Source organism: Heterodontus francisci, chromosome 3 (genome assembly GCF_036365525.1).
Source record: "Heterodontus francisci isolate sHetFra1 chromosome 3, sHetFra1.hap1, whole genome shotgun sequence".
In the NCBI taxonomy this organism is placed as follows: Eukaryota; Metazoa; Chordata; class Chondrichthyes; order Heterodontiformes; family Heterodontidae; genus Heterodontus; species Heterodontus francisci.
The window spans coordinates 173878105-173893392 of NC_090373.1; the positions used below are offsets into that span (position 1 = coordinate 173878105).

A 15288-nucleotide genomic window follows, 5' to 3' on the forward strand; every position below is an offset into this window, starting at 1 on the left:
AAGTAACCACTTAAGCGTCTCGATTGGCCTCAGGCGGATGAGCCGTTTCCCACCACCCCCACCCCCTGGCCTGACCTCCATAAACTTGTCCGGAGGCGGAAGCGGGGCAGGTAGGCCTCCTGAAGCCTGCCGCTCAATTTTACCCCACCCCCACGCCACCATCCGCCCCGCTGGGGCGGCGTAAAATTCCAGCCATACCCTCTGAACCCCTGACTCTGGCATCACTTTCTCCTTGCCCCCAAGTAGCTGTTGCATTTTGGGACTTTTGATTTGTCTGGTTTCCTGGTCTAAGTTTTTGCAGGTATACTTGCCAATCCTTCAGGACTGTCATGGAATATACAGGAATAAAAGGTTAATGTCTTGGACCCTGCTACAAGAAACCTGGGAGAAAAACCATTGAGGCATTAGAAACAATTGTAATTTCATTTTCTTGGGACACTTTTATCTATTAATTATATAAATATTCAGCATGGCAACAGAAAGCCTCTTTGACTGGACTGGAGGAGGGAGATCATGCGATGAAACCTCCAGGAATATGTCTGACTAGAGCTGGCAACCCTATTTGCAAGATCACCATATTCTGGTGTCAGAAGTCAGAAAAAGCACCTCTCTGAGCAGTCACGGGCAATGGAGATTAGCAAAGAAAGAAACACTCAGGGTGGGAGATTGGCAAACATTCACACTTTAGGAATTGAAATTTCTCATCCTGTTAGAGCTTTGTTGGAGGTAGGTTCAACAGTCCCATATCTCGGGTCGATAGCAGTTCTAATAGTAAACTCTGGACGGTGGGGGAGTCGCGACCAAACGACCGAACTTCCTTTCCCAGGAAGCCACATAAAGAATAGCGAAACATATTCTGTCAGGACAAACTACTGTGAGACGCAAGTCAGGATCTAGGCAGGAGCTTAACAATAGAGTTGGTCAGAATTCAACTAGGAGCTGATGGGAAAGAAAAATATGATTATTTAGCACGCTAACTGGGATAATGTAACATGTTATCCCTGGAATTTAGAAGATTAAGGGATGATTTGATCGCAGTTTTCAAGATATTAAGGGTAGATGGAGAGAAACTTTCCACAGGTTGGGGAGTCTAGGACTAGAGGGCATAGTCTAAAAAATTAGAGCCAGACCTTTCAGGAGTGAAATTAAGAAATATTGCTACAGGTAAAGGGCGGTAGAAGTTTGGAACTCCCTTCTGAACAGGGCAATTGATGTGTTACGACCGAGGTGGGAGGAGTGCACTGTCTTTTCTAGTTCCACTTCTCCACAGATCACAATATATAATTTTTTAAATATTTACCCAGTTACCAATCATATACTCTACTCTTCATCCCAGAATAAAATACACCAACCAGGTTTCTTTAATAAACAACAAAATTATCAGTTTATTATCAAACAAGAATTAGCCAGTGAAGAAGCAAAGCATTAACACACAGATTGAAATATGTAAGTTCCCTTTTTAAATATCCCACACACAAACACACACATTGAAAAAATACCAAAATACTCTTTGCAGATATTGTTTACAAAAGCAGGCAAGAAAAGAATACTTTAGCCAAATACTTGCTAATTATTGAAGAAAAAGGAGACAATATGGAAAGATATCAGCTGCCCCTTTTTTTGGTCTGGCATCCCAAATACATGTGGACAGCTGTCATTGGGATCTTTCTAGAGCAATTCTTTTCAGGCAACATTGAAAATCAGTTTGCCAGTTTTCAGGAGAAATGCAACATCAGTTTCTCTATTTCTTACATTCTCAGGAAGTTCTCAAAGAGATAGAATAGGGTGAACTGATGGTGGCTGCTGTTTTGGCTGGTTTTCTCCATCTGTCTTCAGAACAGTTCACACCCCCAACACACTGTCCAAAGCGAAAGCAAAAACAATATCTCAAGAGTCAAGCCTCCTGACCCCTATAAATCTTGACCGGTCACTTCTCTGTAAACATCTTTCCCAGGTCACCAAGGTTTCTGTTGTTTATTGCTTAAAGCACATGACTTCCAGCAAGGCTGTTTTTAAATAACATCTGTGTCCTTTCAATGAACTATCAACAACAAAGCAAAGTCCAGCTTCTATGAAATCTTCAGCCTTCCAATGAATCCACCTTCACAATTTAAATATAAGTCCCAAAAAACATATACTTAACAAAAAAATATAAAAGCACTTTCGTAACAGATGCTAGATCAATTGCTAACTTTAAAACTGCAATTGATAGCTCTTTCTTAACCAAAATTCTTGGGGGATATGGGGCAAAGCTGAGTATAAGGAGATAGGTCGCAGATCAGCCATGATGTCACTGAATGTTGGAATAGGCTCGAGGGGCTAAATGGCCTCATTCTGTTTCTACGTTCCTGTGTTTTAAACTTTATGGGAACCTCTATAAGAAAAGTAAATTAAATCTGGAATTTATATTCAGTTCCCTCAAGTATACCTGTAAAGGAAACCAGTTTTTCATTGACTTGACCTTACAAGTTCCACCTTCTCAAAGATTGGGGAAACACACAGAGCATCATGATATCCAGTTCATATAAGAAGGAGCTCTCATTGTTACATCCTCCAGAAATGTTATTATAATATTAGGTATTGGACAGAAGAATGGACTCCTCAATGTGAGAGACACGGGAACAGCTTACAGGAGGGAGATACGCTGAAAACTCAAAAGAATATCGAAGGTAGGCCTGAGATTTGTGAAAGCAGCAGAACCTTCAGTTACCTCGATCTTACTCTCCAAATCTTTCTCCCTAAACCCCTCCACCTCTCCCTCTGTCTGTCTCTTTCTTTCTACCTGTAAAGATCATAACAAATCAATTTTTTCAACCTCGTGAAATTTCTCCCTCATGGTGCAGTTCCTTTCATTGGTTCATTTCTAGCTTTGTTCCCATTCCTCCATTCCCTTGAAACACTTTGGAGTATTTTCCACATTGAATGCAGCATAGAAAACAACAACAACTTGTGTTTATATAGGACCTTGAATATGATGAAACATTCCAATACAATTCACAAGGACAATATCAAATAAAATTTAACACTGAGCCACAAAAGTAGATATTAGCGTACATGACCAAAAGTTTTTTTTTATTCGTTCGGGGGATGTGGGCGTCACTGGCCAGGACAGCATTTATTGCCCATCCCTAATTACCCTTGAGAAGGTGGTGGTGAGCTGCCTTCTTGGACCGCTGCAGTTCATGTGGGGTAAGTTCAACCACAGTGCTGTTAGGAAGGGAGTTCCAGGATTTTGACCCAGCGACAGTGAAGAAACGGCAATATAGTTCCAAGTCGGGATGGTGTATGACTTGGAGGGGAACATGCAGATGTTGGCGTTCCCATACATCTGCTGCCCTTGTCCTTCCAGGTGATAGAGGTCTTGGGTTTTGAAGGTGCTGCCGAAGGAGCCTCGGTGAGTTGCTGCAGTGCATCTTGTAGGTGGTAGATACTGCTGCCATTGTGTGTTGGTGGTGGAGGGAATGAATGTTGAAGGTGTTGGATGGGGTGCCAATCAAGCAGGCTGCTTTGTCCTGGATGGTGTCAAGCTTCTTGAGTGTTACTGGAGCTGCACTCATCCAGGCAAGTGGAGAATATTCCATCACACTCCTAACTACTGCCTTGTAGAAAATTGGATAGGCATTCGGGAGACAGGAGGTGAGTTACCCACTGCAGAATTCCCAGGCTCTGACCTTCCCTTGTAGCCACAGCCTTTATGTGGCTGGTCCAGTTCAGTTTCTGGTCAATGGTGACCCTCAAGATGTTGATAGTGGGGTATTCAGCAATGGTAATGCCATTGAACATCAAGGAGAGATGGTTAGGTCCTCTCTTGTTTGAGATGGTCATTGCCTGGCACTTGTGTGGTGCGAATGTTACTTGCCACGTATGAGCCCAAGTCTGGATATTGTCCAGGTCTTGCTGAATATGAACATGGGCTGCTTCAGTATCAGAGGAGTCAGGAACAGTGCTGAACATTGTGCAATCATCAGTGAACATGACCACTTCTGACCTTATGATGGAGGGAAGGTCATTGATGAAGCAGCTGAAAATGGTTGGGCCTAGGACACCACCCTGAGGAACACCTGCAGTGATGTCCTGGGACTGAGATGATTGACCTCCAACAACCATAACCATCTTCCTTTGTGCTAGATATGACTCCAACCAGCAGATTCCCATTGACTCCAGTTTTGCTTGGGCTCCTTGATGCCATATTCAGTCAAATGCTGCCTTGATGTCAAGGGCAGTCGCTCTCACCTCACCTCAAAGAGGTAGGTCAAGGAGGTAGTTTTTAAGAAGCGTCTTAAAGGAGGAAAGAAAAGTAGAAAGGCTTAGGGAGGCAATTCCAGAGCTTAGCGTCTAGACAGTTGAAGACATGGCCACCAATGATGGAGCTATGAAAATTGGGATGAGCAAGACGCCAGCGTTGGAGGACGACAGAATCTCAAATGCTTATGAGGTTGGAGGAGTTTACAGAGTTAGTGAGGGATTTGCAAGCAAGGATGCAAATTTTAAAATTGAGGCATTGGCACACCAGGAACCAATGTAATTCAGCAAGGGCAGGATAGATTATTGAATGAGACTAGGTGCGAGTTAAGATACGAGCAGCAGATGTTTGAATGAGCGCTAGTTTATGCAGGTTGCAAACTGGGAGGCCAGCCAGGAGAGCATTGGAATAGTCAATTCAAAAGATAACAAGGGCATGGAGATAGTTTCGGCAACAGATGAGCAGAGTTTAGGTTTCAGTTTAGATTCACAATATATAGCTCATATTCCCAATCCCCAATCTCCCTCTTCTCCAAACCGTATAAAATCACCCTCCAACCCCCAAATCTCTCCTCCCCTTAATCTCCATTTCCTCCCCTAACCTCTCTCCCAAATCTCCCCTTCCTACCCTAATCTCTCCCCCGCAAACTACCCCCCGCCCCATTCAATTTCCTCCCAGCCTCCGTCTGGTTACCAGGGAGAGAGCCACTGCGAGGGTTGATATCCTGCAGTCGGTCCCTTAGCTGCTGTGTCAGTTCTCTTTCTTTACGTTGCTGTCGCTGCTCCATCTCCTCCCTTCGTTTCTGTCGCATCTTCTCCTGCGCTGACTTTGAGATCATCATGTGACATACCTGTGGAAAATTAGGGGGAGAGAAAAAAATTTAATATCGAGTTACTTAGGCCAGGAGTTTCAATTCCCATGTATAAACAGGGATTTCACTGCACTTCAGTTGAAGTTACAAAGTGAGAACTCCATACCATCAACACCCATAGACAGGGTGACCAATGGAGAGAGCAGCACTGTCTTACCTGAGAGTTTAATTACATATTCAAGTGTACCTTTAAATCAGGGAAATTACAGCACATTTAGAACAGGTCTCAGGAAAAATGTTTTCATTCAGAGTAAACTGCTATGGAATAATCTGGCAATGAAGACAGAAACCATTAAAGATGTTGAAAATAGGTGGATAGGTGTCTGATTAGCAAGTTTGCAGATGACACTAAGATTGGTGGAGTAGCAGATAGTGAAGGGGACTGTCAGAGAATACAGCAGAATATAGATAGATTGGAGAGTTGGGCAGAGAAATGGCAGATGGAGTTCAATCAGGGCAAATGCGAGGTGATGCATTTTGGAAGATCCAATTCAAGAGAGAACTATACAGTAAATGGAAAAGTCCTGGGGAAAATTGATGTACAGAGAGATTTGGGTGTTCAGGTCCATTGTTTCCTGAAGGTGGCAACGCAGGTCAATGGAGTGGTCAAGAAGGCATACGGCATGCTTTCCTTCATCGGACGGGGTATTCAGTACAAGGGTTGGCAGGTCATGTTACAGTTGTATAGGACTTTGGTTCTGCCACATTTGGAATACTGCGTGCAGTTCTGGTCGCCACATTACCAAAAGGATGTGGATGCTTTGGAGAGGGTGCAGAGGAGGTTCACCAGGATGTTGCCTGGTATGGAGGGCACTAGCTATGAAGAGAGGTTGAGTAGATTAGGATTATTTTCATTAGAAAGACGGAGGTTGAGGGGGGACCTGATTGAGGTGTACAAAATCATGAGAGGTATAGACAGGTTGGATAGCAAGAAGCTTTTTCCCAGAGTGGGGGATTCAATTACTAGGGGTCACGAGTTCAAAGTGAGAGGGGAAAAGTTTAGGGGGGATATGCGTGGAAAGTTCTTTACGCAGAGGGTGGTGGGTGCATGGAACGCATTACCAGCGGAAGTGGTAGACACGGGCACGATAGCGTCTTTTAAGATGTATCTAGACAGATACATGAATGGGCAGGAAGTAAAGAGATACAGACCCTTAGAAAATAGGCATCATGTTTAGATAGAGGATCTGTATCGGCGCAGGCTTGGAGGGCCGAAGGGCCTGTTCCTGTGCTGTAATTTTCTTTGTTCTTTGTTCTTTCTTTGAAAACCCAACTTCAGCTAGAATACTGGAGGCATCAGGCTCTGTGGACCAAATAGCCTTTTGCTTTTATTTTTGATCATCTGTTTTAAAACTTCCCAACAGCAGAAACTGAATAGAATTACATAGAATATACAGCATAGAAATAGGCCATCCAGTCCAACTAACCTGTGCTGGTGTTTATACTCCTCACCAGTCTCCTCTTCAACTTCATCTCAGCCTTTCAACATATTTTCCCATTCACTTTTCTCTCATGTACTTGTCTGGTTTCCTTTTGAAAGCATCGAAGCTATTTGCCTCAACCACTTCCTATGGTAGTGAGTTCCACATTCTAACCACTCTCTGAGTAAAGACATTTCTCCTTATTTCCCTACTGAATTTATCAGAAATGATCCTGTATTCCTGGCCCCTAGTTTTGGATTCACCCACAAGTGGAGACATTCTCTCCACATCTACCCTGTTCAATCCATTCAAAATTTTAAGGAACTCGAATCAACTTTCCCCCAACTCTTCTCTTTTCTAAAGATGAAAGTCCCAACCAGTTCAATCTCTCCCAATATCTGTAATCTCTCAGTTGTGGTACTATCACTGTGAATCTAGGGCGGCACAGTAGCACAGTGGTTAGCACCGTAGCCTCACAACTCCAGCGACCTGGGTTCAATTCTGGATACTGCCTGTGTGGAGTTTGCAAGTTCCCCCTGTGTCTGTGTGGGTTTCCTCCACGTGCTCCGGTTTCCTCCCATGTGCCAAAGACTTGCAGGTTGATAGGTAAATGGGCCATTTTAAATTGCCCATGGTATAGGTGGTAGGGATGTGGTAGGAATATGGAATTAGTGTAGGGTTAGTATAAATGGGTGGTTGATGATCGGCACAGACTCGGTGGGCCGAAGGGCCTGTTTCAGTGCTGTCTCGCTAAATAAATAAAAAATAGAATCTATTCTGCAATTTCTCTTGTGCTTCTATGTCCTCTATATTGTATAGAGACCAGAATTGTACACGGTTCTCTAAGTGCGGTCTGACCAGGATCCTGTATAAGTTTGACATAACTTCACTACTTTTGAATTCTATACTGCTACAAATAATTCCCAGTGCTTTATTAGCATTGTTAATTGCTTTGCTGACCTGCAATGCTGATTTGAATGATTTGTTCACCTTTGATCTCCTACCCCGTTCAGTTCCTTATTTTCTAAGACATGACTAATGTTTCAGTTTATCTGATCCAAAATGCACTGCCTGAAATGGCGGAGGAAGCTGATTCAAAAGTAACTTTCAAAATTGGATAAATACTTGAGAAGGAAAAATTTGCAGGGCTATGGGGAAAGAGCAAGGGAGTGGAACGAATTGGATCATGTCCTTAAGAGAGCTGGCACAAGAACGATGGGCTGAATAGCCTCCTTCTGTGCTATGAGTCTAGTTTGAAGTAACAATGCCACCTTCATTCTGATTGCCAACCTACTCACCCTCTCTTCATTCTCTGTTTCCTCGTCCTCCACTGGCTCCTGTCTGCTCACATCTGGACCCAGCTCCGTACTCAGTCTGAATGAGATGACCATGGTCTGACTCTGGAGTGACCCTTCACCTTTGTCCTTCTCAGCTACTGATGGTGCGCTCTGAACTGGGCAGCGCCCTGCTGGAGTGATGGCAGAAAGAAGCAGCGGAAGGTTTAGGTTAGCTATGGAAAAGGACGAGGAACAAACCAGAGTAAAAGTATTTAATTGGAGGAGGACTATTTTCAGTGGGGTGAGAACAGATCTGTCCCGGGTAAATTGGAATCAAAGATTGTTAAGCAGAACTGTAATGGATCAACGGTCTGCCTTTAAAGAGGAGATAGTTTGGGTGCAGTTGAGGTACATTACCATGAGGGGGGAAGGTAGGGCAAACAAAGCCAGAGTTCCCTGGATGACAAAAGAGTTAAACAGTAAGATGAAGCAGAAAAAGGGTGAGTATGACAGATGTCAGGTTGATGATACAAGTGAGAACCCAGCTGAATAAGAAAGTTCAAAGGGAACTGAAAAGGAAATAAGAGAGGCAAAGAAAGAGTATGAGGAGAGAGTGGCAGCTAATATAAAAAGGAGTCCGAAAGTGTTCTGCAGGCATATAAATAGTAAAGGGGTATTAAGAGGAGAAATTGAGCCGATTAGGGACCAAAAAGGGGATTGGTGCATGGAGGCAGTGGGCATGGCTGAGGTACTAAATGAATACTTGGCCAGTTGGGAGACCAAGGTGATTGCCCAGTCTATCCAGAACAATGGGGGTGCTCCCTGATTCAATTAACTAGAATGGTTTTGTCAACATCATCAACAGCCATCGACACCTATTGACTTTGAAAGAGCCAAACCATGTCCCCCACCAAGTATGTTTCCACAGCATGAGAGAAGAACTTTGAATTTCAAAAAACCTTCCAGAAAAGTCTGTTTCAAGCAGAGGTGGTCACATGACATGACCACCTGTGTAACTCTGAGGTTTTGTGAATTGTGCTTTTGAAAGTAGACAGTAACTGAACTCTAAGGAAGGAACATCTCTCTCTACTGTCTCCTTCTCCAGCCAAGTCGCAGGGGAGCCTCAGTGGCAGTTGCTAAGCCTCAAGACTGCAGATCCTTACAGGCAACAAGGAAGATGGATAAAGCCTCTCTCCTGTATTCCAGAACCAGAAGAGTAAGCCCAAATTGTGCATGTGGCCCAGCGAGGACTTCAAGACTTTAACTTCAACTAAGGACACTGAAACTCAGTATTTGAATTCCATTTATGACAGACTTTATTTCAACTTCACAACTCTCTTTTCCCTTCTATCTATTTATGTGTGTGTGTGCACCTCTCGTATGAATGTGAGCATGGATGTCGCGTATTTTAGTAATTTTAACCAGTTTAGAGTGATAAGGTTAATAAACTTACATCTTGTTTAAACTCAAGAAAACCTGTCTGATTGGTTCATTTACAATTATAATTAGAGGAACAGTGAGCAAGTGCTCACTGAGGTGGTAAGCTCAATCACTGTGTGAAAAGAATAAACTCTGTTGCGGTAAAACCAGGGGTGAAAGGGGAGCCTGAGACCCCTTCCTCACCTGGTCGTAACATCTAACTTAATGGAATTTTTTGATGAGGTTGATGAGAGGGTAATGCGGTTGATGTGGTGTACAGGGACTTTCAAAATGCGGTTGATAAAGCGCCACATAAAAGGCTTGTTAGCAAAGTTGAAACCCATGGTCTAAAAGGGGCAGTAGCAGCATGGATACAAAATTGGCTGAGTGACAGGAAATGAAGAGTAGTGGAGAATGGTTGTTTTTCAGTCTGGAGGAAGGTATACAGTGGGGCTCCCCAGGGGCTGGTACTAGGACCATTACTTTTCTTTAAATATATTAATAACCTAGATTTGGGTGTACAGGACACAATATCTAAATTTGCAGATGACACAAAACTTGGAAGCATTGTGATCTGTCAGAAGGTTAGTGATAGACTTCAAGAGGACATAGACAGGATGGTGGAATGGGTGGACACTTGGCAGATGAAATTAAATGCAGAGAAGTGTGAATTGAAATATTTTGGTAGGAGGAATGAGGAGAGGCAATATTAAATACAGGGTACAATTCTAAAGTGGGATAGAGGGGCCTGGGGTATATGTGCACAAATCATTGAAAGTGGCAGGACAAGTTGAGAAAGCGGTTAAAAAGGCATACGGGATCCTGGACTTTATAAATAGATGCGTACATACAAAGGCAAGGAAGTTATGATGAGCCTTTATAAAACATTGGTTCGGTCTCAACTGGAGTATTGTGTCCAATTCCGGGCACCACACTTTAGGAAGAATATGAAGGCTTTAGAGAAGGTGCAGCAAAGATTTACAAGAATGGTTCCAGGGGTGAGACTTCAGTTACTTGGATAGATTGGAGAAGCTGGTGTTGTTCTCCTTCGAGCAGGGGTCGGCAACGTGTCCGTACACAGACACCAGTGTCCGTGAACAAACGTTTTGGGGTCCGTGACTGGTAATTTCAGGAATGAGAAAGTTCCCATTGACTTCTCCTTTCCAGACAAGTCTGACTTTAAAAAAATTCACAGTTGACAGTTATTGCAGATGACAGGAGCAGGAACAGTGGCTTCTGAACTCAGGACAAGTCCGGCGGGTTCCAATTTTGTTTTAAAAAGCCCACCAAAAACCCCAAACTTGTCCTGAATTCGGAAGCTGCTGTTCCCACTCCTGTCAGCTGTGAAACTGTCAGTTGTGATTTTTTTTTTTAACTGCCAGTCACAAACCAACTCTGGGGAGAGTTCCCACTCTCTGTAACTGTCACAGAGAGAGTGAGGGAGGGAGAGGGAGAGGGAGGGAGGGGGAGAGAGGGTAGAGAGAGGGAGGGGAAAGAGAGAGAGGGGAGAGGGGTAGAGGGATGGACACAGGGGAGAGAGAGGAAAGAGAAAGAGAGGGATTAGAGATAGACAAAGGGAGAGCGAGAGCAAGAGGGGAGAGAAAGAGAGCAGGATTACTCCTGACAGATGACATCAATCCGGATTCTCTGCATCAAGTGTGTGAACAGACAGTGACTACTTGTGCAAGCCAAAACAATGCCAGGTATTCACTAAATAGGGAGAAATGTGTTTTAAATCGGACTGTTTTTTGATGGCATTAGGTTGGCTGTACACTTTATATACAGACTAATTACCCCCATGTCCATGGCTGAGTCACCTTAGACAGTCCATCTGTAGGGTGATAGGGGAGGGGGGGTGGCAAAGAACAGAATTTAGCTTATCAATGAGGAGTGCTCTTTAACCCTATCAATCCTGGAATGGCCACAAACAAACAATTTGGATAATTCTACAAGTAGAGTTCTTCTTTGAAACTTGTTAACACATTAAATGCAAAGCAATTATTTTCATTAAAAAGAAAATTAAATCGCATTCATTATCACAGCAACTGTTCATCTTTAGATTCCTGACCGGAGCAGTCTGCCTTAAATTGGTTGGGCTATTGACATGTTATCAGGTACTGATTGTTCAGGGAACATCTCATCTCAAATTGGTATGAAACGTTGGCATTTAGTAATGACAAAATGCTCAAATCCTATCATTATAAATTTTGAGTGTGTGGCAGCAGCTTTGACCCCACTGCCTCATGCTGTAATGAGTCTCAGATACAGCACTCCATACCTCAAGTTCCAAGGCCAGGATTTTAAGATTGGGGTGAACCATCAGCATTGACTTAATTATCATAATTTAGTAAGGATTTAATAAGTATTTATTTATTTTATATTAATTAACTCATTAGTGCTAGAAATGTCAGTTAGAGGGGTGAAGTGCTTCACCTGTGAGATGTGGGAAGTCCGTGACGCTTCCAGCGTTCCGGGCGACTACATCTGCAGGAAGTGTACCCAGTTGCAGCTCCTCACAGACCGCATAGATCGGTTGGAGCGGCAACTGGATGCACTTAGGAGCATGCAGGTGGCGGAAAGCGTCATAGACAGGAGTTTTAGAGAAGTGGTTACACCCAAGGTGCAGGCAGATAGATGGGTGACCGCTAGAAGGGGCAGGCAGTCAGTGCAGGAATCTCCTGTGGCTATCCCCCTCTCCAACAAGTATACCGTTTTGGATACTGTTGGGGGGGATGGCCTATCAGGGGAAAACAGCAGCAGCCAGAGCAGTGGCACCACGGCTGGCACTGTTGTTCAGCAGGGAGATACAAAGCGCAGAAGAGCAATAGTTATAGGGGACTCTATAGTCAGGGGCACAGATAGGCACTTCTGTGGACGTGAAAGAGACTCCAGGAAGGTATGTTGCCTCCCTGGTGCCAGGGTCAAGAATGTCTCTGAACGGACAGGGGCATTCTGAAGGGGGAGGGTGAACAGCCAGAGGTTGTGGTACACATCGGTACCAATGACATAGGCAGGAAGAGTGATGAGGTCCTGCAGGGGGAGTTTAGGGAGTTAGGTAGTAAGTTAAAAAACAGGACCTCGAGGGTTGTGATCTCTGGATTACTCCCTGTGCCACGTGCCAGTGAGGCTAGAAATAGGAAGATAGTGCAGCTAAACACGTGGCTGAGCAGCTGGTGTAGAAGGGAGGGTTTCAGATATCTGGACCATTGGGCTGTCTTCAGGGACAGATGGGACCTGTACAAGAAGGACGGGTTGCATCTAAACTGGAAGGGCACTAATATCCTGTCTGCAAGGTTTGCTAGCGTCACTCAGGAGGGTTTAAACCAGTGTGGGAGGAGGGTGGGAACCAGAGCAGTAGGACAGCTAGTGAAATAAATGAGGAGGACATAGCAAATAAGGCCAGTAGGACTAAGAGGAAGAGGAGGCAGGGAGATGTTGCTGAGCACAGCGGGACTGGGGGTCTGAAGTGCATTTGTTTCAATGCGAGAAGTATAACAGGTAAGGCAGATGAACTTAGAGCTTCGATTAGTACTTGGAAATATGATGTTGTTGCTATTACAGAGACTTGGTTGAGGGAAGGGCAGGATTGGCAGCTAAATGTTCCAGGCTTTAGAAGCTTCAGGCGGGATAGAGGGGGATGCAAAAGGGGTGGGGGAATTGCATTACTGGTTAAGGAGAATATCACAGCTGTACTGCGGGAGGACACCTCGGAGGGGTCATGCAGTGAGGCGATATGGGTGGAGCTCAAGAATAGGAAGTGTGCAGTCACGATGTTGGGGGTTTACTACAGGCCTCCCAACAGCCAGTGGGAGGTAGAGGAGCAGATATGTAGACAGATTTTGGAAAGATGTAAAGGTAATAGGGTTGTAGTGGTGGGTGATTTTAATTTCCCCAATATTGACTGGGGCTCACTTAGTGCTAGGGGCTTGGATGGGGCAGAATTTGTGAGGAACATCCAGGAGGGCTTCTTGAAACAGTATGTAGATAGTCCAACTAGGGATGGGGCCATTCTGGACCTGGTATTGGGGAATGAGCCCGGCCAGGTGGTCCAAGTTTCAGTGGGGGAGCATTTCGGGAGCAGTGACCATAATTCCATAAGTTTTAAGGTACTTGTGGATAAGGATAAGAGTAATCCTCGGGTGAAGGTGCTAAATTGGGGGAAGGCTAATTATAACAATATTAGGCAGGAACTGAAGAATTTAGATTGGGGGCGGCTGTTTGAGGGTAAATCGATATCTGACATGTGGGAGTCTTTCAAACATCAGCTGATTAGAATCCAGGACCAGCATGTTCCTGTGTGGAAGAAAGACAAGTTTGGCAAGTTTCGGGAAGCTTGGATAAGACGGGATATTGTGAGCCTAGTCAAAAAGAAAAAGGAAGCATTTGTAAGGGCTGGAAGGCGAGGAACAGATGAAGCACTTGAGGAATATAAAGACAGTAGGAAGGAACTTAAGCAAGGAGTTAGGAGGGCTAAAAGCAGTCATGAAAAGTCATTGGCAAACAGGATTAAGGAAAATCCCAAGGCTTTTTATACATATATAAAGAGCAAGAGGGTAACTAGGGAAAGAGTTGGCCCTCTCAATGACAGAGAAGGGAATCTATGTGTGGAGCCGGAGGAAATGGGCGAGGTGCTAAATGAGTACTTTGCATCAGTATTCACCAAAGAGAAGGACTTGGTGGATGATGAGCCTAGGGAAGGGAGTGCAGATAGTCTCAGTCATCTCATTATCAAAAAGGAGGAGGTGTTGGGTGTCTTGCAAAGCATTAAGGTAGATAAGTCCCCAGGGCCTGATGGGATCTACCCCAGAATACTGAGGGAGGCAAGGGAAGAAATTGCTGGGGCCTTGACAGAAATCTTTGCATCCTCATTGGCTTCAGGTGAGGTCCCAGAGGACTGGAGAATAGCCAATGTTGTGCCTTTGTTTAAGAAGGGTGGCAAGGATAATCCAGGAAATTATAGGCCGGTGAGCCTTACGTCAGTGGTAGGGAAACTATTAGAGAGGATTCTTCGGGACAGGATTTACTCCCATTTGGAAACAAACAAAGTTATTAGCAAGAGACAGCATGGTTTTGTGAAGGGGAGGTCGTGTCTTACAAATTTGATTGAGTTTTTTGAGGAAGTGACGAAGATGATTGATGAAGGAAGGGCAGTGGATGTGGTCTATATGGACTTTAGTAAAGCCTTTGACAAGGTCCCTATGGCAGACTGGTACAAAAGGTGAAGTCACACGGGATCAGAGGTGAGCTGGCAAGATGGATACAGAACTGGCTGGGTCATAGAAGACAGAGGGTATCAGGGGATGGGTGTTTTTCTGAATGGAGGGATGTGAATAGTGGTGTTCCGCAGGGATCAGTGCTGGGACCTTTGCTGTTTGTAGTATATGTAAATGATTTGGAGGAAAATGTAGCTGGTCTGATTAGTAAGTTTGCGGACGACACAAAGGTTGGTGGAGTTGCGGATAATGATGAGGATTGTCAGAGGATACAGCAGGATATAGATCGGCTGGAGACTTGGGCGGAGAAATGGCAGATGGAGTTTAATCCGGACAAATGTGAGGTAATGCATTTTGGAAGGTCTAATGTAGGTGGGAGGTATACAGTAAATGGCAGAACCCTTAGGAGTATTGACAGGCAGAGAGATCTGGGCGTACAGGTCCACAGGTCACTGAAAGTGGCAACGCAGGTGGATAAGGTAGTCAAGAAGGCATACGGCATGCTTGCCTTCATCGGTCGGGGCATAGAGTATAAAAATTGGCAAGTCATGCTGCAGCTGTACAGAATTTTAGTTAGGCCACACTTAGAATATTGCGTGCAATTCTGGTCGCCACACTACCAGAAGGATGTGGAGGCTTTGGAGAGGGTACAGAAGAGGTTTACCAGGATGTTGCCTGGTCTGGAGGGCACTAGCTATGAGGAGAGGTTGGATAAACTCGGATTGTTTTCACTGGAACGACGGAGGTGGAGGGGCGACATGATAGAGGTTTACAAAGTTATAAACGGCATGGACAGAGTGGATAGTCAGAAGCTTTTTCCCAGGGTGGAAGAGTCAGTTACTAG

At 44.5% G+C, this 15288-nt stretch overlaps 1 protein-coding gene across 5 annotated transcripts in view; it reads right to left on the bottom strand.

Annotated features, from left to right (window-relative positions):
* The window catches only part of LOC137364492 (TOG array regulator of axonemal microtubules protein 2-like), a 210965-nt gene that overhangs the window by 68056 nt on the left and 127621 nt on the right, over positions 1-15288 (bottom strand). For 3 of the 5 annotated variants that reach the window (XM_068027681.1, XM_068027682.1, XM_068027679.1), the window contains 2 exons: positions 7834-8003; positions 4937-5093 (listed from right to left, as the gene is read on the bottom strand). In XM_068027681.1, the coding sequence (XP_067883782.1) occupies positions 4937-5093; positions 7834-8003 (327 nt within the window). The remainder of the gene's footprint in view (positions 1-4936; positions 5094-7833; positions 8004-15288) is intronic. The other 2 variants (XM_068027683.1, XM_068027680.1) reach the window with 1 other exon arrangement.